This window comes from Polyergus mexicanus, unplaced genomic scaffold (genome assembly GCF_030449975.1).
Source record: "Polyergus mexicanus isolate NDT 795.1 unplaced genomic scaffold, iyPolMexi1.0 SCAF_15, whole genome shotgun sequence".
Classification (NCBI taxonomy): Eukaryota; Metazoa; Arthropoda; class Insecta; order Hymenoptera; family Formicidae; genus Polyergus; species Polyergus mexicanus.
The window spans coordinates 6,710,408-6,735,323 of record NW_027223335.1 but is presented as its reverse complement, the minus strand read 5'-3'; the positions used below and the strand labels follow the sequence as shown (position 1 = coordinate 6,735,323).

Sequence of the window (24,916 nt, the reverse complement as noted above, 5' to 3'; positions counted from 1 at the left end):
AAAAATTTCTGCGCTACTTAAATGAAATTCGAAATCATTTATAATAAACAGAAAAAAATTATACAAAATATTAAAATTCTAGAGAATACATTTACAAAAATTATGTATAATAATATAATTTAGTATTAAATGTAGTAAAAAATATGTAGCGCAAAATAAAATAATATTTTAATGTCCAAATATGACAAATTTTATATTCAGTTTTCTATTCAGCTAATAGGTAATAATTTTAACAATTCATCTGTGATATAAAAATTATTCATTATATTCATGTTAAAAAGACGCGTCACTTGCAGCTGCTAACAATAAGCTCGCATACATAACACACATACACGCACACAACACGCTTCATTCTTCTTATTTTTTTTTTTTTTTTTTTTTTATGGTGAGTTATATGTATATTGACTATATTAAAAAATTAATTAACATATTAATAAAATAGAATAATAGAATATCTATTTAAAAAGTGATATATATATATATTTAAAGAGAAGAAGAAAATTTGCTTCCTGTTCTTTTCAATCCACGACAGATTATTACAGTTTAACGACTTGTTAATGTTCGGTGAAGGTGATGTCGAAATGATCGATAATGAATATGTAAAATTAACGGGCACACAAATACGTAACTTCTCATCAAAGTATCAAAACTGTTAGGTAATCAATCAGGATAATTTAGACGTAAATTTTCAAAAGTCCATCCAATCAATTATAAAACATGAGAAAAGTCGAATCTATTTTTTTAGACTTTTCAAATAATGTAAGTAACATAGAGAATAATCTCTATTATTTGAGAAACATTTTATTATACATACATAACACAATTTCCTTTCATTCTTTGATATTTGTATTTGGAATTTTTTATAATGATAATATATTAATTAAATTGATTATTTCAAAATAAACGAATATGGAAATAATTACATTTTTTACAAAATAAATATTTCATATGTTACATGCGTTTTTATCAAAACAAAAAAAAATAAAAGATTTAAAAAATTATATATATTAATAATTTTTTTATATAATCATAACTTTTCTTATATGGAATTATAAAAAGTTACTGCTTATATTATACACATAACATTATTTTCAGGAATGTATTATTGATATGTTTAAATATAAATTACTTGTACGTATAACACACACACACACACACACACACACACACACACACACACACACACACATATATATATAGAGTAAAACATAAAACATTTATATAACGCATGAAATATAAATAATTCTTAAAGCTTAATTTCTTATAAAGACATGATAATCGTCACAAGGACGTGATAACAAAGTCGATATTTGATATCTATTAGTGTTCTCCTAATATACACCCTCTACTCCAGTTCTAAATAATAAAATATGTATAATAAACCATAAAAATGTATACATATATAAAATTATAATTATTAATTATTTATATTATTCATTATTCATGTCAATAATATATATCTCCAATATAATGTAACATTATATGGTAACATAAACAGGAATAAAGAGTCATTATTTTTCTCATATTTTAGGAAAAAATTATTAATGTATTTTTATAACTTTATCACATTTCATCAATAATTTGAAATATTACATGACAAAATTACATATATTAAAATTTTTTTTATCAAGCGTAAGATACAACACAGATATTATATAGTTGTATATTAAAAATTTCCTATATTTTCAAAGATCAAAATTTATCTAAATGTGTTTTCTAGTGTATAATATATTATATGACACTATATTTTACGTAATTAAACTCAATTCTTCCTAATTTGATAGCAGAATAAAAAAAACATGGCTCTTTATACGCTATCGATATCAAATCGTACAATATTTCCGGTCAATAAGAGTCTAATCGCAGATGACGAAGGAAAATAATTAAACGTTATCCAAAAGGATTCTGTAAAAATACAGGAAACTTTCAAAATTTTCTGGAGAACATTTAATGATTTCAAACATTTCATTACTTTAGCGCGCGAGTAGGCTCTCATTAAACTATAATAATTATATTTAATGCTGATGACTAAAGGTTTTTTTTTTTCCGATAACCAATGTATATCTGTGCGAACATATATATCTTAATTAATAAATTTAATTATTTATCACTTTTTAAATTTTTTCTATAAATTGTAAAGCGAATGCTTTTATCATATAAATAGAACAAGTGCGACGTAATTCGCATTATCGAGTTGTTTCGTTTTACTCCTTTTATCTTGTAGTGGGACAATTTTACGGCGGTCATTGCGAGTCTTCTCGAAAATAATTCGTCAGTGAAGATAAGATTTCGTCGTGAACGCTCGCGCATATAAGCCCGATCAGTTGCAAAAAATATTACATCATCAACTGAAAATTTCAAACGTGATCGTCTTGTATCAATTATAAAATCATTTCAATATCATATCGCGTCGAGATACATTAGTAAAGCGTCCAATGATTTATCGCTCGCTCGATAATTTAACACAGGTGATTCGATTCAATTATACTTGTTTATTAATTAATCACCCAGAGATCACATACACTCCTAAGAGTTTCGAAGTCTATATAGCTTATTTTGTTAAAAAAAAAAAGAAAAAGAAAAAAAGACGTCGCGACACGATCTCGTGCTCCGTAATATTGTAGAAAAATGTTGCCTACACGCAAGCGACGAGAGGAAAAAAAAAATATGCCGACTGCGGATAGACTAAAATAAGATTATGTAATGCAAGCGTGTAAACTAGCGGAGAGGACGCGCAGCCACTTGTAAATTAACGCGATTGTAATTAATGCAGGCTGCTGGCAATTGCGACCGCAAAATACAATATGTATATCGGTAAGCGAAAACGCTACGCGAGCGAAATTTATTAAAATTTACTACTCGGGAATTATATTGCCGAGGTTATCGAGGATTTTCGGTAATAACGAAGCGAGTTACTTCGTTATCGCCTTATCACATCGCATGCTGATAAGGTGCAATCGCGGCTCTCAAAGACGATACCTCCGTAGGTTTCATCGCTCGTTTATCAAGTGATAGAAAACACAGGCTAACGTTCCAAATTGTAAACGCTATAGTAATAGTTTATTAATTAATCCTGTAAGTCTAAGTGCTCTAGATATATATTTTTTTTTATTTTCGAACTTTTTAATTCAAATCGGCTTTCTATATTTATAAAAGGATTTATTATATCTAAATTTTTTTCTAAAATATTCTTATTTCACACAAAGTAATAAAATCTCACAGTTTATAAAAAAACATTTTATATCGTTATTAGAGAGCATCTTATTCACATCTCATTTTATCTCTTCCATTATATATATATATACAATATATATATAAATAAATAATGTTTATTATATAAAAATGATTTCAACGTAAAAAAAATTAATAATATAATAATTCCAATCGTATATTTCTGCATCTAAATTAATCTAAAATAAGAAAAAGATCCGTTAAAGATATGAAAATGTTCTAAGATCCCGATTTAATTTCAGTACCTTTCGCGTTGCAATTGGCGAATCAACGACTGTTTAAGCAGTTGCTTGTAACTGCGATGGAAATGTCATCTGAGTAAATAGAACGCAGAACGATCTTGCTCCATCGGGAATATCGTCGACGACGTTCATTTATGTCGTACAGGTTTGTACATGGATTAGTTGAAACACGTTAATTACGGGTGACGCCAAGTTGGCACGTCTTCAGAATCTTACGAGCATCGAATACTAACCACCTTGCAATTTCGCTGCCCAGAAAAAAGCTAAAAGTGTAAAAATAATATGGGTCTCATTCTTTTACATATATATATATATATATATATATATATATATATATATATATATATATATAAAGAAAGATGGGTTATAATACCGTCATTATTACAATACTTGATAATATTTGATATTTGTTTTATGACATTTAAATTTTTCGACAACAGAGAATCGTGCGGATTATTGAATTATTATATGAGATGAGAAACCAAAACAATATCATAAACACATGATAAAAACGCATGAGTTATTATAAAAAAGTTTATATCTTTCATATTAATTTTTTGCGTCCCAATAAAAAGAAGAATCTCATTTAAAAAAAAAAAAAAAAAAGGATCATATTTAATTCGGCGATTAATTTTAGGGGGCACCGAACTGCTTGCAATTTCTCGTACTTCGCGGCGTTGTTGGTTGGCCAAAAGGATGTGTTAACGAGTCGTGGCACGAGCTGGTAGCAAAGCTGTTATGTTTGCGGTGCAATCGGATGACGGCGCTAAAGAGGAAGAGGCTCCTCGCACCTTCCCGATAACGAGTCCATGCCGCTAAGTTGGAGCAGCCACACTTTTGCGTGAGAAGCCACCTCCTTCCTTGAGTTGGCGGATCAGCTACGATGGTAGCTGATCGCTGATATTGCTTGGTGCATTACAAATGAAGCAGAAATCATGAGCTTTGTAAATAAAAGTGGCCAGTCATTTGCATAGCAGATATATATATGTACGTATATCATAGAGTTTTAACAAAATTAGAATAAGAAGATTGAATTAAAATGCGCGATATTATGATAAAACAATTACTTCAAGCAGTATGAGAAATTATAATTACAATTAGCAGACGACTTTGAAAAAACAGCAAAAAGTATATACGCGCGCGATAAGGTTTTAGTAGATTAGAGGATTGGGAAAAAAAAGAACTGAAAAAAAGAGAGAGAGAGAGAGAGAGAGAGTTGAGAATTGAAAATGAAGGATAGAGAACTGAAAGTTGGAAATCTCAAAAAATTATTCTGCAAAAAAAAAAAGAAAAGATTATATCCAAATATTTTATTTTTGGGACAATTCTCGAGAATTTTGCTCGTGAAAAATGACGTTGAAAAAATATGAAATATTCCGAGAAATGTATATTCAATATTATATTAGGTGTACAACTTTGCTTCCGCCGTTTTCCTATAGATGGCTTTAGCGGTAAGTAGTAGTCGAAATAAATAGATCATAGACGTCATGCGATAAACTTGGACATTTGTCAACATAACCCCATAGAAACATTAGTCGATTTGTGTCTGCATCATAAAGTTATTCTCGATTGAAAATGTCAGTTTACGAGCCAAATTCTCGTCATTTGCGGGAGGTTTTAATTTTCTGCTTCAATATGAAGAAATCTGCGGCTGAGGCTCATCGAATGCTCTCAAATATTTATGGTAAAGCCGCTATTAGTGAAAGAACGTGTCGTGAGTGGTTACAACGCTTCAAGAACGGTGATTTTCACGTCGAAGACCGGCATAGCGGTGGAAGAGAGAAGGTTTTCGAAGATGTAGAATTGGAGCCATTACTTAATGAAGACTCGAGTCAAAGTCAAAAAGAATTGGCACGATCATTGGGAGTGACTCAACGCAAAGCAATTTCAAAACCAATCATAAATGTATAACCAGTTTTTTACAATAAAGCCTCGAATTTCGGAAAAAAAACGGCGGAAGCAAAGTTGTACACCTAATATTATTGCTACATTGTATAATATTGAGAAATTCTTAATTTTTATTTTCAATTCTTCAATTTTTTTCACAAGAATTTCAATAATTATCAAAATTATAAAATGAATATAAATATTTCAGAAAAATTGAACTTGGATTCATTCATACTTTTTTACACTGGCAAGTTAAAACCTTGCCGACGAGGTTATTTAGGGCTCTTGTTTTACGATACCCCGTCGCGGTATTGCGTATAATGAGTCTCGCGTGATAACCGTTATCGCACAAAATTTATTGGACCTAATAAACACACTTTTTTTTTTTCCCAAGGAAAAGTTTCTTCGCATATGTTACATAAGAAGCGAGTAATACTCGTGAGTATCGCTCTTTCTCTCTCTGTAAAAATTAATATATATATAACTTATTTAAAGAAGTCTGTAGATACTCTCTTTCTCTCCTTTTCTATCTACTTCGCACTTAATATTTGTTATATATGTTATAATGTTTCTATGCTATCACATGGAAAAATTAATGAAATGGAAATGGATGAAAATTCAAAACCGAGGGATGAAGCGCTCGCTATGAAGAGAGCTATCCATCGACAGTATGGTAATGATAGACACTGTCATGGAGTTGCTCTCTTTGTGGACGCCGCTTGATTCAACGCTTCAACGAATTTATGCATTGTTGCGAGCATAATCTACACTACAAGGAGGAAACTGCGTTTTCGTGTATTTGTACATTGATTTTTCTCAATTCTAATAATTTTTGCTGATTACTAATAGAGAAGAACGTTGCACATTATATATATAATAATATTATTATATTAATTGTATATAATAAAAATACATTTCTCTCTCTCTCTCTCATAGCATACAAAATATAAAAAAATTCCATAATGTATTTTATATTTTAATCTTCAATATTTAACCTGTATGTTAAAGAATTTTAGCATCAAAAAATATTTTATGTCTTTTCATACTTTCAATACTTCAAACTTTTCTTAGAGAAATTTTTTATTTTCTAAAAGATTGTATATTAAAATACATCACATTCATACGTATACAGTGGCGATATATATATATATATATATACATAGTATATATATTTTTAATATAGAATCTTTTATATAGAAAATTTCTCTATAATAATAATATAGAATCTATAAGATAGATCTCAAATTATGTAATAAATAGTTTAATATAACGTTTACAAATTAACAAAGAAAAATTTTAAGTATTGAAAGTATGAAAGAATATAAAATATTTTTTGATGTTAAAATTCTTTAACATAAGGAGTGGTGACTATAATATAGTTGCAAAACAATAGTGTATATACCAGATATATAAATATGAAACCGGAATTTGCCCATACATGACCCTAGCTGTCAATGTTGTTACCGTCAAACCGCGTCATTGGCGCCATTTTCTTGTTTTGACATCTGATAAAGATTTTCAATTCACAACAATACAAGTTTCATACAACAGCATAGTTTTTAATAGCGTTGAACATGTCGAATTTTGTGCCTGGAAACTACGATTTGCGGACAGCATTGATTTTCCGTTACCATTTGAAGAAAACTGCTGCGGAATCGCATCGAATGCTTGTCGAAGCTTACGGTGAGCATGCTCTTGGTAAATCACAGTGCTTTGAGTGGTTTAAAAAATTCAAAACTGGCGATTTTGACGTGAGAAACGAAGAACGTGCAAGACCACCGAAAAAGTTTGAAGACAGCGATTTGCAAACATTGTTGGATGAGGATGACGCTCAAACGCAACAACAACTCGATTTGAATCAGGCTTTGCGTGAAAAACGACCAGAATATCAAAAAAGGCGACACAAAATGATTTTGCTTCATGATAATGCACCATCGCGCACAGCAAAACCGATCAAGGAAACGATTGAGGCGTTTAGTTGGGAAATACTTTCGCATGCGGCTTACTCACCAGACTTGGCTCCATCCGATTACTACTTATTTGCATCGATGGGACACGCACTTGCTGAGCAGCGCTTCACTTCTTACGAAAATGTACGAAAATGGCTCGATGACTGGTTTGCCTCAAAGGAGCGACAGTTTTTTTGGCGTGGCATCCACAAATTGTCAGAGAGATGGGAAAAATGTATAGCTAGCAATGGGCAATACTTGGAATAAAATATTTGTTATCATTTTCATACAATAAACGTGTATTTTCTATACAAAAATTCCGGTTTCATATTTATATACCTGGTATATATATATATACAATTGTGAATATTGTTAAATTGATAAGTTGAATAAAACTGTTTAAATTGTTTTGCGAGCTGTATGTGTTTTGCACCTATTATAGTCACCACTTTGACGATTTACGGAAATTGATCAGCCAATTTACATAAAAATTGCGTGATCTATAAATCTATTAAAATTGATCCCTAATCACTTGACAATCATGCACTGAAAATTGCGTGACACTCTACAAAGGATTAATTTGTGTGCTGTCACGCATACTTTATTGCCCGGCTGTGATTAAATAGTGCCGTATGCTGTGCCAGAGCTTGATCGTATTAGTTGTACGAATAGTGTATCAAAGTGCCCTGCACTCGATCGATAGCCATAACATTCTCTGCAGATATAACTACGAACATGGAACGGTGAACTCCGAGGGACGACGACCTTATCGTCGATTAAAACGCGAGCGCAATCATTGGCACTAGAATCATGAAACAGCTCATGTTTTGTGTCACAGGTTTACCAGGAAGAAAATTTTGTGCTGTTATTTTGATTTTGATATGTTAACAATTGACCGAACTTCAGAGACTTGTCAATGAAATAAAACTTTAAAGATTACACTTTCCTTTTAATTTCAATTTAACCGAAATTTAACGTTTAAAATTTCAATATCAAATTTTTAGCATTAATTCTTCCCGTTCATATTGCAAACAATAGAAAAAAATATATAAAGAAATAATAAAAAATATACAAACAATATGTCACTGATCCGAAAAAAATTATAAAGTTTCGATATCAAATTTTTTATCTCAATCATTTAAAATATTCTCAAAATAGCATATAACTGAAAATATTTGTTGTATCATAAAAATATTGTAAATCAACTTAGTCTTTCAGACTTATCCTTGTTTTTTATCATCTATAGAATTTTATATTATACCTGCTTTGCCATCTGTATATATTAATAGAAAGTGTAAAGAAAATATCTAATAATAATACAAATTTACAATCATCCAAAGAATCATATTATCTTTAAGTATTCCAAACTTAACATACATACACATTATTATAATATTTCTAATGTATGCAGAAAAGTATTATCAATATCTTGTATTATCAAATTGATGGTGGTAAACTAGAATACTGCAATTTTACATGAGTATTAAAAAAAATAATTCTTGATATATATATATATATGATATATTATAATATATATAACCATTATTAATCATTAGACATACAATTCTGGAGATATATACTTTGATAATGTTCCTCGTTGAGAAATCTTTAATCTTGTAATTATAAACTCCGCATCACTCATGAATTAACCTTGTGAATGAAACTATTGATAAATTAATTAAAATTTTTTCTAATTTTTTTTTACAATTTATTATATAATAAATTATATAATAAATATTATAAATATTATTATATAATAAATTATATAATAAATACAATATAATATATATATATATATATATATATATATGTATATATATTTTAGTATTGTAATATAAATCATATATTTCTGTAGAAAAATGCACGGATTAATTTATTTATTGCAATAAAAGATTTAATGATGTAATTATATAATAAATTGTAAAAAAAGAAAAGAATTATTAGAAAAAAATTCTAATTAATTTATCAATAATTTCATTCACAAGATTAATTCATGAGTGTGATGCGGAGTTTATAATTATACGAGATTAAAGGTTTCTCACAACGAGGAACATTATCAAAGTACGTATCTCCAGAATGGTACGCCTAATGATTAATAATAGTTCTTTAAAGAGAGGGTTTTAAAAAAGATGCGCGTGCTCGGAGGCGTGCCCCATTTTTAAATCGTTCCACCAGGAATCTGCAGACCGCCGACGCCGACGGCGGTGACTGTCAGTAGACCGGCGTCATCTCTGCTATATTATTCGACGAGCCACCGGGGAATCGGGCTCAGTCGCGTAATAAACGTGAAACGTCCAGGTAGGTGGGTGCTTGCGCGATCATCAAAGCTTGACGCATCCTCGTGCGCGCGGAAGAGATCAGCTTCTTTCATCGGATCTGTCCAAAGTGTCGTGTGAGCGAGAAAAAAAATTCATCTTCTACTCTATTCTTGATTGTGTGAGCAAAGTTCGACAGAATTTATTTTTCAGCCTTATATATATATATATATAAATAATCTCCGCCTAATTTTTCAAAATATTTTATACGACACATATAGTTGTATGTATATACGTGTGAAAAAAAAAAAATGATGTGATATATTCAATGTTTAGTGCTTCTCTTATAAATAATACGATGTAATATTTGCTGTAAATAACTAGTGCGTATGCTGCTATCGATGTGTCAAGCTGGAAGAAGACTCGAGTTAATAATTGTAAGCATATCTCTGGATAATTTTTTTTTTTTTTTTTTTTTTTTTTTAATGCGTTGTGCTCAATTCGCCTGACGTATTTCTGCTCTTATTGAATTAGTTTAGCGTTATTGGTGCGTAAGTACGATCCGATGCGCAATTATCTGCACACTCGATATGCATGGCCACTGGTAGACCGAGACCACCGTTATAAATCTCGAGTACTATAATACTATACTACTTCTCCTGCTCTGAATAAAAAAAATTTCGAACGCGTGGGTGCTTCGCAACATTCAGATAGAGATTTTACTTACTATCTCATACATTTTTTTTTCTCCAATGCCAGGATATAACACTATTCTAGAATGTTAAAACTATCTTGATTTTGTTGATAAAATAATCATAATGCATAAAGTTACTCTTTTAAAGATATTCATTAGACATGGATTATAAGAAAGATTCATATAAGAAACAATTTATAAAATAGTAAAAAAACAATGAAAAATTTCTGCAAATTTCAATCATATCATTTCAATTAATATACACAAATATAGCTGTACTAGCAAATTAAAAAATACAACAAAATAAAATTAAAATAGAAATATTTATATTACTGGATGAATTAAAAAATGATTAAATGCGATTTCGTTTCCCTTGATGTGATATAATTATTGATTTGATGTCGTTAGAAAATAGTTCAATGTTTTTTTTTTTTTTAATGTATGATTGTCCTCGCCAACTTTGTCATTGAAAATGCATAAATTTATATGTTCGAGCAATTTGTCAAATTTTATGTCCTTTGTTATAGTCGATATGTAGCAACCCATAAATATACATTTATTATGGATCCATAGTTACATCTCACATTTAGCCGCAAATGTGGCTATGATGATTCTTGGCCAATGACAACCAATTCAATGAATATTGAATGCGGTTTTAGTAATAACGAAATAAATTAGATGACCATATTTATAATACAATACCAATGTGCGGTGTAAATATGTATCCATGAATTTATGCAGCAGCAGCAGCAGCAGCAAGGAAACCGAAAATGAGTTTGCGCTGGATTCACGAGAATCTAGAAGCACCAACATGCGACGAGGAGTGCAGCGATATCGATGATAGTTGCAGCGATGACAGTTATGACACGGAACTATCTCTTCGGGAAGACGATGACGTAATGGAAAATAGGAAAAAAATCGCTCGCGATATCCGGAAGAAGAGGGAAACTAGAAGACCTCCGACAACGACCGTCACGTTTGACGGGAACGGGTATATATAATCAATTGGATATATAATTAAATCGAGAATACGCGTCACGCGCATACAATTAGCGATTTCTATATATTTAAGAGTGTAATTTAAAAAATATCTCAATGCGGAAATTACCGTCCAATCTGCAAGGAATGGTAATAATTAACTTTGATGCCTGTCTCTCGCATTTCATCTACGAACCTAGAAACGTGTAATTTGCGTAAATGAACGGATTAACATAATTAATGGGACAAGGTAAAATGTCTGGCCGTCACTAGATACACGGCAAATGCGTTTATCTACCTACCTAGTCGCCCTCCAACATTATAACGTACATTCATTGATCACTTGACTCGATTAACTTTCTGCTCCATATCGCCACAGGGTCAGCAGATATATTAGGTGTAGTTTGTGTTATTAACGGTATCAAACGAGCGCACGAGTGTCGTACGTAGTATCGCTACTACAATTTCCCGTGAATTCAGCAACGTTCCCGCCATAACATGACGTGCGAAATCATGATTGACACGCTGACGTATTTGGCGAGATGCAATTTGCACCATTCGAATAGAAACGGAATTTCATTCCGTTCACAAATACAAAAAGAAATTATCTTCTTTTCACCTTTCTACTGGAAGAAAGATTTTTTGCATTGCGTAAAAGAAGTTTTTTAGAATATCAAAATAATAGCTAAGAAAATAATTAATAAATATTAATTTTTATAGTAACTTGTGATGAGATCAACACTTTGATATAATAGATATGATATCTCTCTCTTTTAATAAGATGTCTTGAAAATCTCTAGATATCTTAAAAAGATATCTGAAAAATATATTATAGTAATAAATAAGTAATAAATAAGAGTGATACAGTAGTAAATAAAGACAACGGATATACTATTAAATAAAAATTTATAGATTGAATATTCCTTCTTGGAGAAAGTTACCTGTTAAATTTCTTTAAAGAAAAAAAAAAAGAAAAAAAAATGTATTCTTTCTTTGAAGAAACTTTGATACGTTAATCATAAATTTTATATTCTCCGATAAATAAAATAAAAATACGTAGCTTCGTTCGCGAATATATTATTTATTTTTGCGTGGAAGTAAATTTTATTTACACAGTAGGTTTATTGGCTTGTGTATACGAAGCCATATAAAATTAACCGCTTTAATATACTTTATCTTTTTGATGTCGACCAAGCTGTTCGCGTAACTCTCGCACACAAAGCCTATTGACATTTCCTCCCATCGAGAATCGGTTTAAAATAACGAAGTGCGCGAGAGCGTTTACAGTATAGTGATGCGCTTCATTCACGAGGCCTGCTGACCTGAAAAACTGGCCGACCTATATATTTTCCAGCATCTATATAACGGTGTGAACACCCTTCATAAAGGCAAAGCCATTTCCAACGACTGATGGCTTAAGAGACATAATATACTTAAAAACTCGAAAAAAATATCATATAAATATATATATGTGTGTGTGTGTATGTGTGTAAATGAAATATTAATTTAGTACTATATTATACATGTTTCACGAGGGTTCTGTTAATTATAATATAAATGAGAGATTATTACAATTTCTTTTCATTCCTAAGAGTACTTTTCTAAAAATGCAATAAATTTTTATCTCTCTATTTTATTTATTTCTGTAATTTTGTTTCATGTCCATTGTAATTATAGAATTAATTTGCCATACTGTTAATGTTCTTAATTAACACAATCTTTATACAGTCTCGTATACTTTTGCTTTTATGTATGCACGTATATGTATATGTGTGACTCCATACACACATTCACAGACAGGCATAATATATTGTATATATTGCTTCGTTCTTTTTGTTTATTTATACAATTTTTATGTTTTTTATCGTTTTCTTGATACATATTATTCTTTGATATGCGTATTAATATTAGTTTGTGTTTTTGCATAAAGAATAGATTTCTTTTCTCTGTCTGTCTGTCTGTCTCTCTCTCTCTTTCTGTTATATAATACGTAACATAGGTATTTACGAATTATTATCGGATTGTAATTATAGAACGCCGCGTAACATCGAACGCAATTCCAAACCACGCAAATATACGCCATACGTAATATGGGATCCCCGACAGCCAGCGAAAAATCCTGTTTATAATTGTCGGATAATGAAACTGTACTGCCGAACAGGGTATCATCTGGCAATTACACCGTCCGGACGAGTCCGAGGATTATCCGGCAACAAAGAGTCGCACGGTATTTCCGCATTATTGTTACGAAATGTTAATTGAATTAATGACCGGAGTAAAATAAAGATCCAAAATATGTTATATATGTCATGAATACTATTTCCAACTATTGCTATCATTATTATTATTAACATTATAAATTATTATTTTTATAAGAGATTATATACTTTTGCAGCTTTGCTACACGTGACGCCGGTATCTTTCGGCGTTATTAGAATACAAAGTATCGAAACGAGGCTTTATTTAGCATTTAATAAAAAGGGACGATTATATGGAGAGGTAAGATATAGATATAAAATATGGATATATATATATATATATATATATATATATATATATATATATATATATATATATATATATTAGACAAAATATATTGTCTATATAAAAATGTAATGCGAAATGCCTTTCTATGTATTGTTATGAAAAAGTTATGAAAAAAGCTTTTACTACCGAGACAAATGTGAGGTATAACATGTTGTGCAATACTATTTATATCTGCAAATTTTATACATAGCATTTTATAATGCTGTGGATAAAATTCTACACAGTTCTATAAAATTATCTCAATGACCTTATTCAACCTAATTCTCACAATAATTTTAACAAGACTCTCTAATTCTATTTAATAATAAAAATATAATAGTCAGCATAATTATTAATTTAATAGCCATAAAATTATTTAAAAAAAAATCACTTAAGATAAAGATAATAAAAATTACTTAAACACAATCCATGTAGTTGATAAATCAGCTCTCTAAATATTTATTAATGAAAAAATTTGAAGATGATTAAAATCCATTGTAGATCTAACTTGTCTCTCATATATTTTGATTTCAGGTAAATATGACTAACGATAATACCGAATGGGAACAATGGAGTATAGGTTCCTACGATGCATTTCGATCGCGCAAATACGTGCATTATGGATGGTGGATAGGAATAAAGAAGAATGGACGAGCAAAGCCAGGGTCGAAAACATCTTGGGGGCAAAAAGCAATACAATTTTCGGCTATCCAAGAGGACTAATCGAGAATTAATCGGAAAGTTTTAGCACACAGGCATGCTTCTTATATTTTATTCATTATAAACTTATTGTTCGGAAAAGGAACCGAGGACAATGATAAATAAATGTTTTATGAGAAAAAAGATGATGCCGCTTGATAAAAAATTCATTCGAACGAGGCACTGATCGAATATAATGTTTATTATAACACTGTTTTACTCAACAATGGGATAATTTAAGATAGTGCATTCTGCTTGTGCCCTCAAACTGAAACTTTATCGCAAGTTGCAGTTTTTCATTTGCAGTAAATATATATTTATTATTATGCGTCAATCGTATCGATTCGATACGCTTACAAGCAAGATGACTGCACGTATGTGTCATCTTTAAAAATCAACTCGTTCCGTCATAAATAGCAAACTTTAAACTAGCTCGCATCTTGCTCGTAACGTACACTACATATGTAGCATATTAAGTTTTCATATGTCATCAATTATAGCGTATTCTAATTGTATATAATTATCTCTTTTGTACATCTACATACAATGCATATATAATAAATATGTCAAAATTTCGAAGTAAGAATTTGTATTAAAACAAGAGATATTTCGACAAAATGTATACTTGGCTTCAAATTTCTTGATACTTAGCTTTGCAAATGTAAAGTCCGCATATCGGATAAATTGCTGAAAATGTATATAAATGCAAAGAGCAAATGTATGAACGAAATACATTAGTTGTAATATAAAATTGATTATATGAAATTAACAGCGCATATATTATATATAAATAACATAATAAAAAATATAATTGTCAAATTATTTAAAAACTTTTTTTACTTGATTTTATATATTATTTACTTCAGACAATAAATTATAACAAACATATTATTAATATTATATAATGCATTATATTATGCATTATATATGTCTCAGCTAAATTAATTAATCCTAAATATAAAAATTGAAAATTTTGAGAATTAAAAGAATTAAAAAATTGGGAATTTTTTTTATATTGTATATAAAATAATTACTTAGCAGATTTCTTTAAAAGTTTGCACAGCGTTTGTGTTTCATAAAAATTATAGAAATACAAGACTCTTTGGTGCATACAATTGTAACTATAAGCGTGTTTCAAGTCACAGTCACAGTGAATGCATTATAAATAGTCTTAATTATTTTAAAAGGATATTTGATTATACTTGACTGATAAAAATAGATTGTTTTATCAGAGATACTTTGCTTTGTCAAATAAGAATTTATAATTAAATGCATGATTAAATACACATATTTTTGAAAATAGTCAAAACAATCACAATTATTTCAAGATTCTGTATAGCTGGCTCATAAATTTATATATATAATTTAATAATTTAATCTAATTTATTTAATTAATTTGGTCGTTTACTTCTTCTTAGTATTAGGACTCGTTGACTGAAACACGCTTGATGCTGACATTAAATTCTCAATGTATTGACTCAGAACCTGATTCTCACTTCTCAGCTTGAGATTTTCTTCCTTCACACTGTCCACCCTTTGTGACAGATCTAAATAAAGCACATATATTTACATATTAGAAAATACCAACACATACATATATCTGTAACATAAACTCTTGTTAAAGTATATATGCACCATCTAAAGTATTTTGCAGTTCGAGAACCTGCGCAATCAGTCTAGCTTTCTCCTCCTGTTCATCTGGGCTGATATCTGGATCTAAACCTATAATCCATTTCAATCTTTTTACATACTGTTTTTTTATTTGTCCATGTTGTAATCTTATAAAATCAAAAATTAAAGAGATTAACATTGTTATAATTTTTAAATAAAATATATAATAAATATATAATAAAATTAGACAAAAGAGGTTTAAAAATAGGGACTAAGATTGTATTTAATTAATATTATGTATTATACTCATCTAAATTATATAAAAAATTAAAAATCAACTATATACTTTTTTTCTTTGACATCATAAGAGATCGATAATATCACTTACTATTTGGACTACAGCTTCCGTTAGTAAATGTCGATGGAATAGAATCCATACTACGTCCTCTTCCTAGCGCATCAGATATATGCGAAGCATTGTCCAAGATTTCCTCTTCCGGTATTATTACTATGAATGTGTGAGAAATAACTTTAGCGAGCTATTCACAATACAAATAAAAAAAAAAAAAGCAGAAAGCTACAGTTGTCACGGGACAAACTGCATTATGCGTGGAATGTGCAAATTATTAAGGATTCCCAAGGATTCGTAAGCAAAAAATATAATCGATAAATATAAAAGAAAGCGACAATACTTGGATCAAACTAATATTAAGTGTCGTTTTTACATCACAAAATCAAGTTCTGAGAAATAGAGAATATATTATATATTGTTACTTATCAGTACATATATTCAGTGTCTTAAATATGGCTGATCTAACTTTCATACCAATATCAACAAATACAATGTCAATACAGATAGATAAAAAGTTAATCAGAAAAAAATAAGCAAAGCTAAGTAAATGGCGCTAAATAAAGATTAAGATCCGGATAAGGGCTTGGCGTGCAAAGTAAGTTCGCAATAAACTGGCTAGGTTATAAGTCATCGATAGCGGGTATAGCAACAGCTATTGCGAGAGACGTCACGGAATAAGCAACTCCAAGCACTCACCCTGCGGATCATCGTCTGCGAGAGGTATACTATTCATGTCATCCTGCAGTTTGGCTGTCATTGTCGCTGACATATCGGTACCTGCGAATCGGAATTATCAGGGATCACACACGACTCAACCACTCAACTGACGGACTGACGCTGACGCACCACGCAATCTGCGATTGACTTAAACTTTATCGATCTCCGGATGCGAGAGTGCCAATCGAGATATCGCGATTTTTTCTTCGCCGCGCCATCGGTCTCAACCGCCTATACTGTAATAAATCTTATATGTATAATTAGATAATTTTCATGTTTACGTATCAAGTTTCATTCATCTTTTATGTAATTTATGCGATTTAAAGCTGTAGTTTATCAAGATGCACCGGATAAGAGACACAATGGTTTGTTCTTTTTAGCTGAATTGGCTGCACTAGTTCACGAAGTTTGCGCTAAAGCTTTCTTTTTAACAGTACAACCTGAAGTAGTACAGTCAGTTCAGTAAACTGCCTGCACTAGGTCCGAAGGTAGAGCAAGCAGTGCAGGCAGTTTCATAATAACCCGGAAATTTAAAAATATTTATCGAAGAAACAATCGATAAGAAGAACTTAAGAAGCAAATTAACGGATGTCCGTATAATAAAATAAATCATATTAAAAAAAAAAAAAAAACGCGACATATATATTAATAAATCAGATTAAAATAATTAACATACGATAATTTACAAGACGTGAATAATATAATATAAATAAGACGAAGTTTTTTTGTTTTTTCTTTGTGATTTAGTTCCGGACTTGGTCGTTATTTGCTTCTTATGTCCTTCTTATCGATTGTTTATTATTCTCGGAACCTTTTGTTTATATTCATTGAAGAAAGAATGTAATAAAATAAAGATTGCAATAAATGTCGACTATACTGCGCTATACCGTTCTTTTTAGACCCATGTATATTCTTGCGCTTGCCTACACTATCTTGAACTAACTTGAACTGGTGCGGTTCTAGTGCAGACCCGGGTCAACTAAAAAGAACAGACCCAACAATATCGATACTGTTACACACTTTTACAAAGACAAGAGCGAGGATACGCTTTGATCTTTTTGTAAGCACTCCCCATACTTATTTAAACGTGAAATTCTTTATTTTCGACGAATAGAACGAGTATATAACTTGAACGTTTCGCGTACGTAATTCCAAAGCGGCGGCGACGCGGAAAATGAGCGAGAGAGTGCGATAAAGCATACGAAATATAGCGATCGTTTTGAATGTTCGACGTGACGTCACGCTGGCGTTTTCGACGTGTAACTATATGGTGACTAAATTTTGCGCGCAGCAGCGCCATCACGTCCATTTCCAGGATGCGTTCAGAAATCTTCCCGATGAAGTGAGGTAAGAAAAAGAGCAAGGATTTCTTTATCTCGATTGGTCAATTCAATGCTATTCTATCCTACAGGTAAGATTTTCGAACGTACCCCTAGAGGCTAAAATTATTTAATTTCCCCGCGCGTTTCTCGATGCAGTCGCCATTTGGTCTGTGTACGTGATAAGTACTATATCCTACTACGTCCACTTCGTCGTGAGGTTTGTTTTATGCTCAAGTAAAATGAATAAAAAAATAAAGAGACGCTGACTTTCATCTTTGTAAATTATATAGATTGTCTAAAGAGTTTACATTATTTATCTTTGATGATAACACCGAGTTTTGTTTAGAATTTTACGTACCATATATATATCAACACGCACATATCTAAATACGCGATATATAATAGAAGTACACATATAATAAAATATATAATATATGATACATAATAAAATATATTTAATAGAGAGAGAGAGAGAGAGAGAGAGAGAGAGAGAGAGAGAGAGAGAGAGAGAGAATAAAATTTCGCCTCTGCTGCGAATTAATTAGAAATTGTCTAACAATAAAATGAATTTAACTGATGCTTTTTTGGGTTTTGATTCAACTTCTTTCGCGGTATATATTTCGTTGTATCGCGGATGTGACGTCAGGACACAGTGCCACGTTCAAGCCGATTGCCATAATTCGTATCCACTTTCATGCTTTTCCGCCATTTTCCGCGTCGCCGCCTCTTTGTAGTAACGTTCGCGTTATATATACTCGTTTTATTCACGTCAAACATAATCAATTCTGCGTTTAAATATTTAGGTATCATATCGTGTTTATGCAAAAATATTGGCCGTATAATGTAACGTAAATAAACGCGTGTGAGTGTCATTAACTGCGTTTTCTCAATCATCATTCGTATTTCGACGCCGGTCGACTATTAAAACGGCGATGGTTAATAAATATTTTATTTCATCTCATATTTATCCCCGAAATATATCGGAGTTTTATGCAAACATGAAAAGTGTCGGCAATTATAATATGTGAGCTATAATTATATATGAATATGATGATATGCAATGATTAATTGTTTCGTAATTCGATTTACGATAGAAACATAATGCTGATAAATAATACGTACTCTTTGCATTTTCCAGGTGAAAGAAAAATGTGAGGAATGGCTGATATATAAAATATCGTTCGTTGATCTTTCTGTGAAATTTCATCGGAAGCATACGGTTAGAAAACAGACGAAGCAGCGACTGGTAAAGAAATTTATTTATTTTATTATTACATAATTATTTTAAATTATCATCTATTCATAATAATTTCACATTTTGAGAAATCGCATCACCTGCCTTTTTCATCTTTTCATAGATTTCGAATAAAAAAAGGTAGTATTGATATTTTGAATATTATTTAATAAAATGTTTCAAATATATGTATATTATTGCTCTTTTTATTTATCTACTTCTTTGTCTCTGTCTCTCTGTCTCTCTGTCTCTCTGTCTCTGTCTCTGTCTCTCTCTGTCTCTCTCTCTCTCTCTCTCTCTCTCTCTCTCTCTCTCTCTCTCCATTCTCTCTCAATGCAGCCGATCAGCATTTAAGTAAAGTAAATTCATCGAAACTCAATATATTTGCATAACTCATTGTTTATTTTATGATGACCACTTAATATTGTCGCGTTACATTACTTGCATTTCGTCGTTCTCATCGTATATTTCTAAATTAAATGATAGAAGGTAAAATCTATTTTGACTTACGTATACATAATTTTAAAGGAGAAGGGGGAGGCGGATTTAAGATAAACTCGATTTTATCTTAATTTGTGATAAAAACCTCGAAATCATGTGATATCTTTAATCGATTATCTTAAAAATATAAAATTATGTAAATCAGATTTCCTTTATACTGTTAAATATATAAATATTAATATTAATTTTAATTATTAACATTTCATTTTAATTACAATGAAGAATATTATTATTACTTTTAAAAACAATACGAAAATACAATAGAAAAAAAAGTTAATATCTTGAAAAATATATGAAATTTTTTTATATCGTCTTAAAAGATAAAGTTGTAGAATTTAAAATCTTTTATTAATGACTGGTACGCGAGAATTGTGCTATTTTATTTCCAAATATAAACTGATTAATATTTATAAGTTCAATAATTCATAATTAATGTGAAGCGTGATTTTCTGTATACTTGCAAATCGTTTCAATCTGATAAGAGATCCAAAGCGTATCGCGAAACGAAACCGCGAGCGGTTTCTCATGCAACTTCTCAAAGAAGAACTATCTCGCTCGTTACTCGAAGCTGTAACTTTGACAAAGTAAATGGCCACACAGGGAGACAACGAAACAACTTTTGATAGGATCGAAACTCTTGGGAAACTACGCGGCAGACACATAGAATTGCCTCCGCAAAAGGACATGAGATTCTTGAAGGCTTTTCGTATCTTCAATATTTCTTCGATGCTCTTTTGAATAATCCTCTTATAAGATCTATTAAGTTTTCGAGCTTACAACTAGCGTGCTAATCGCGGTATTTATGATATATTACTTGCGATTTGTTTGTTTGAATTAATTCTTTGCGCGATAAAAAGTAAATATTTATTTAAAGGTAAAAATTTATTCAGAAATACAATATTGGATAACAAAAATTTTTTTATTTTTTACCAGAAAACCTATTATAAAAAGAGATAGATATATATATATATAGTTTATCAGAAGGATTAAAAATTTATCGATTGATTCTGAAAATCTGAAAAACTGATTTTATCATATATCTAGAGATAATATAATATAAAAATTTGCTTTTATAAAATGCTGGAGGTCGTACATTGAAATATTTTGGATTGGAAATGTTTCTTTTCATATAGTTGATGAAATTTTTTCAAATAACAGTAATGAATAAAAATTTTATATATTTGAAAAAAAATAAATTTTATTTTATGTAAAAATTGTCAAGAGAATAGTGAGGAATCTTGTTTTGCGATAAACGCGTGTTAAAATTCAAAATCCATAGAATTAATTAATAACGTATCGTCAACCGATAAATTTGTGCCATATTGAATTTAGAGACTTTTGTCTCTATTTGTAATTCTATAGATTAAGAAAAAAAGGGAAAGATTTGAGACTTTTAACAAACAGCTTAACCATGTACTTGGTGCAATTACCGGGCATTTTGCAGCTTCGATGGTAGCTGGATCTTGTTTCTGATCTGATAATCTCGCGTCTTTAATTTTTCGTCCTTAATTTCTATGGATCTTTAGGGATCAAAGATTTTAGATTTGCTGTGAAACTAACGATTTCTTTTTCTTTTGTATTGCAGTAATTTTGTTTTTCAGGAAAAGTATCACGAAAAGATCTCTTTGCGAAAATATATTTATATGTACATGTCCCATGTTTATATACTTTATAGAAAATATTCTAATATACATTGTATAAATTTGTTTAAACAATGGCTCCTTTAATATTTATAAAACGACAATATATCTTTATATTTTATATATAATAAAAATATATCATATATATATATATATATATATATATAATATAAATCTTTTTTTTCTACTTTTTGTTGTTTTCTACTTTTACAAGATAAATGTGTGTTTTACACAAGTTGTGAAAATAATGTTTCGTGTGAATAACGATGCTTTATACATATATATGCGCATACGCGCGCATGGATGTGTGCATTAATAAATCTATATGCGTGTACATTAATAATATAAAATTTTTCAATTATTATTACTTGACAATGGGATAATGGGATGGAAATTTCGATAGTAAATAAATAATTATAAGAGCTGCATATATTAATCGTAAAGTTTACTTAATATAATAAAAATCGCTCATTTTATTTATTGCTTAAAATCTTTTTAACGCGCAATTATTTTCATTTACAGTATAATAATATCCATGCAATCGGTAGAATGATGTAAGCTTTCTCTTTGTTTTTTTTTTTTGCTGCAATAACGATGGCAAAAAACTCCTGATAAAAAAACATCGTCGATTACACAGGAAAATGCGACGTTAATTGAAAAGTTCCGTGTGAAAAAAGAAAAGCGAGGAAGCGCAAATATAAAGGAAAGAGGCATGGTTCTTCGTTTGCGGGAAATACTCGGGAAAATACGCGGCCGTAGATCCGAAGAGTTGTATTTGCAAAATCCACCGGAAGAAGGTCATATTGCGGCGTATCGCAATTTCCGCCGCTTTGTATTCAAACTTTTAGCTTACTTCTCGTATATAATCTACCTTTTTATTGGCGATTTTTTTAAGATTTTTTTTATGGCAATAAATTATCTACGATTACTATTGTGTGTGTTTAATTAATTCTAGATCACTATATGTGTGTGTAATTAATTCTAAAATATATAAAAAAGATATATTAAAAGGCATTCCGTTTTAAACTAAACTCCGTTCTATAAAATAAGAATTAAATATATTGTAATAAATTAATAGTAATATTCGTATTTTTATTGAGTAAAAATATATTTTTTACTACGATTCTACACGAGATTTATCAACAAATATTGATCATGCATAATTTAAAAATGACGATGATATTATATTTAAAACATCGTATTTCTAATTGCAATAATTTTTTGCAATTTTGTTCATCAGTAATTAAAGAAAATGAGAGAGAGAGAGAGAGAGAGAGAGAGAGAGAGAGAGAGAGAGAGAGAGAGAGAGATATTTTGGAATAATAACTATTTTGAAAGAGAATCTTTTTAAAATATAATATATTTATCTTTTTAACTTATATTATTTTTGGGACATTATCTGTATTCATGGCAAAGTTTTTATGGCTATTTGCCGATTATTTCATGAATTTTTCACAAAGGGGACATTTTATAGAATAAATACGTAGCAAATTACTGACTCAAATCAGGGGATGTATACTTTAATTTTCAAGATGCGCTCTTTTGTACATTCATTAAAGTCGAGAATTCATTTGACAGCGCAGTACTTACTCGTTTCTTTTTCTTGTATCTTTTTTTTTTGTTTTCTCTTTACTGTCTGTTACTTATTATAGATTTATTATATACTTACGCTGTTACTTATCTATGCTTGTAATTAGAAGGGAATTTTTTAAATAAATAATAAATATTATCCAAAAATAAAATTCTCATATAAAAATATGGCAAGTAAGAATCAATGGATTTAATTTAAGTTTAGGAAATTCACTTACTCGCATTTATTTTTTTAATAATCACGTACGATCTACTACAATATAATGAAGATTACGTTTTAATTCTTAAATCGACATTAAGTATTTTCAAACATTACGCTGGAGTCCATCAATGGTGACGAATGAAAACCCGCTGTGCATTATTTTACCTCAACCAAGGGCTTCTATCAAACTGCCTGACAACAAGGAAGAGAAACGTGAAGCCACCTGCGCGTTATTCTGTTGAGGACGGATGAATGGGCGCTTAAACGAAGCGTCTGTCTCGCTACTAGTAGGAAACTGAAAAATAACGCAACACTTAGCCGATGAGCAAGAGAGACGTGTGAGACCTGCAGTAATGAAACCGAAGAGGAGTGAAGAGTAGTGTGGAGGAAAAAAAAAAAGGTAAAAAGAGGATCTTTTATTTTTAGTTGGCACGTTTGTCGGATGAAAAAAAAAAAATGCGAAAGAACGGAGATCAGTCGTGAGCTATAGAGTTGGCTCGATGGTAATGAAGAGAAAATGAGGGATAGAAAGTAATGGAAAAAATGACGAGAAATTGAAAGCATCTGCTTTTCCTAAAATTATCAATTAAATAAGCATGCAATATTGTTATACGATTATAAGTTTTTTTTTTTTTTTTTTAAATAGAGTTGGAATCGAATAATAAAATTAGGGACGCATCGGAAGGATGAAAGACGTGAGAATGAAAGATGAAAGAAGATAGCGGAGGTAGAGAGGAAAAATTTATAAGAGGAGCTAAAATAGATGAACCGAAATTATAGTACAAGAAGAGAATATGAGCGAATAGGACACGTAAGTATGGCGATTGATACTAATTGAAGCGGAACGGTAGAAATATATGGAGTAATTATAAGAAATAAGAAGAAATATAAAAATAAACGGAAAGAACTTTGAGAAGATAATGGGATTAGGCTTGGCGAATAATACGCGTACGTGCGGATAGAGCAAGCAGTGGAAGGAACAGATAGAATGGAAAAGCATTGTTCGCCTCGAGGAAACGAAACGGAAGATGAGAAGAAACAAAGGGATAATAGGACCGGATTTAGCCGCGTAATTGCCTTCGGTGTTAAGGTGAGTACGAAATATCGAAAAAAGCTTTAAAAAGAAACAGCCGGTTTTACTTTATTTACCACTTTTACTATACGCATGCGAATTAAGTAGATAGAGAATAATGACTGACAGTTCTCTTTAACTTTAGATTAACTGTTTGAGAAAAAGTTGTACGAGAGATACTTATTTTTCTGACTATTAGCTTATAACAATAATG

The 24,916-nt window shown here is 30.4% G+C and overlaps 2 protein-coding genes and 1 long non-coding RNA gene across 7 annotated transcripts; 1 reads left to right on the top strand and 2 right to left on the bottom strand.

Annotated features, from left to right (window-relative positions):
- Nucleotides 1-3,269: 3,269 nt before the first annotated feature.
- Nucleotides 3,270-6,281, bottom strand: LOC138939954 (uncharacterized). Its single transcript, XR_011447925.1, has 3 exons — nt 4,142-6,281; nt 3,477-3,736; nt 3,270-3,410 (listed from the first exon to the last, which is right to left on the bottom strand). It is a non-coding gene; the product is annotated as an uncharacterized lncRNA (long non-coding RNA).
- A 3,231-nt stretch (nt 6,282-9,512) lies between these two features.
- On the top strand, nt 9,513-15,193 carry LOC138939952 (fibroblast growth factor 1). Of its 5 annotated transcripts, none has more exons than XM_070308337.1 (6): nt 9,513-9,701; nt 9,949-10,001; nt 11,003-11,249; nt 13,270-13,463; nt 13,632-13,735; nt 14,297-15,193. In XM_070308337.1, exons 3-6 carry the CDS (start codon nt 11,029-11,031, stop codon nt 14,483-14,485), a joined length of 708 nt encoding a protein of 235 aa, XP_070164438.1. In that variant the 5' UTR covers nt 9,513-9,701; nt 9,949-10,001; nt 11,003-11,028; the 3' UTR covers nt 14,486-15,193. The 5 variants fall into 5 exon arrangements, with proteins under 5 accessions (XP_070164438.1, XP_070164437.1, XP_070164436.1 ...); XM_070308336.1 differs by having other exon boundaries at nt 9,514-9,701; nt 11,000-11,249; XM_070308338.1 differs by having other exon boundaries at nt 9,648-9,745; nt 11,000-11,249.
- A 173-nt stretch (nt 15,194-15,366) lies between these two features.
- On the bottom strand, nt 15,367-17,274 carry LOC138939953 (short coiled-coil protein B). The gene is made up of 4 exons (XM_070308339.1): nt 17,121-17,274; nt 16,461-16,580; nt 16,097-16,183; nt 15,367-16,008 (listed from the first exon to the last, which is right to left on the bottom strand). Exons 1-4 carry the CDS (start codon nt 17,191-17,193, stop codon nt 15,866-15,868), a joined length of 423 nt encoding a protein of 140 aa, XP_070164440.1. The 5' UTR covers nt 17,194-17,274; the 3' UTR covers nt 15,367-15,865.
- Between the last annotated feature and the right edge of the window lie 7,642 nt (nt 17,275-24,916).

Bases quoted from the DNA above. Each gene is read 5' to 3' on its own strand.
- LOC138939953 (XM_070308339.1), bottom strand. From the start codon at position 17,193: ATGTCAGCGACAATGACAGCCAAACTGCAGGATGACATGAATAGTATA. The intron at 16,581-17,120 runs GTGAGTGCTTGG...ACACATTCATAG, and splicing joins CGCAGACGATGATCCGCAGG to TAATAATACCGGAAGAGGAA. The intron at 16,009-16,096 runs GTGCATATATAC...TGCTTTATTTAG, and splicing joins ACTGCAAAATACTTTAGATG to ATCTGTCACAAAGGGTGGAC.
- LOC138939952 (XM_070308337.1), top strand. From the start codon at position 11,029: ATGAGTTTGCGCTGGATTCACGAGAATCTAGAAGCACCAACATGCGAC. The intron at 13,464-13,631 runs GTATTTCCGCAT...ATACTTTTGCAG, and splicing joins CGGCAACAAAGAGTCGCACG to CTTTGCTACACGTGACGCCG. The intron at 13,736-14,296 runs GTAAGATATAGA...TTTTGATTTCAG, and splicing joins AGGGACGATTATATGGAGAG to GTAAATATGACTAACGATAA.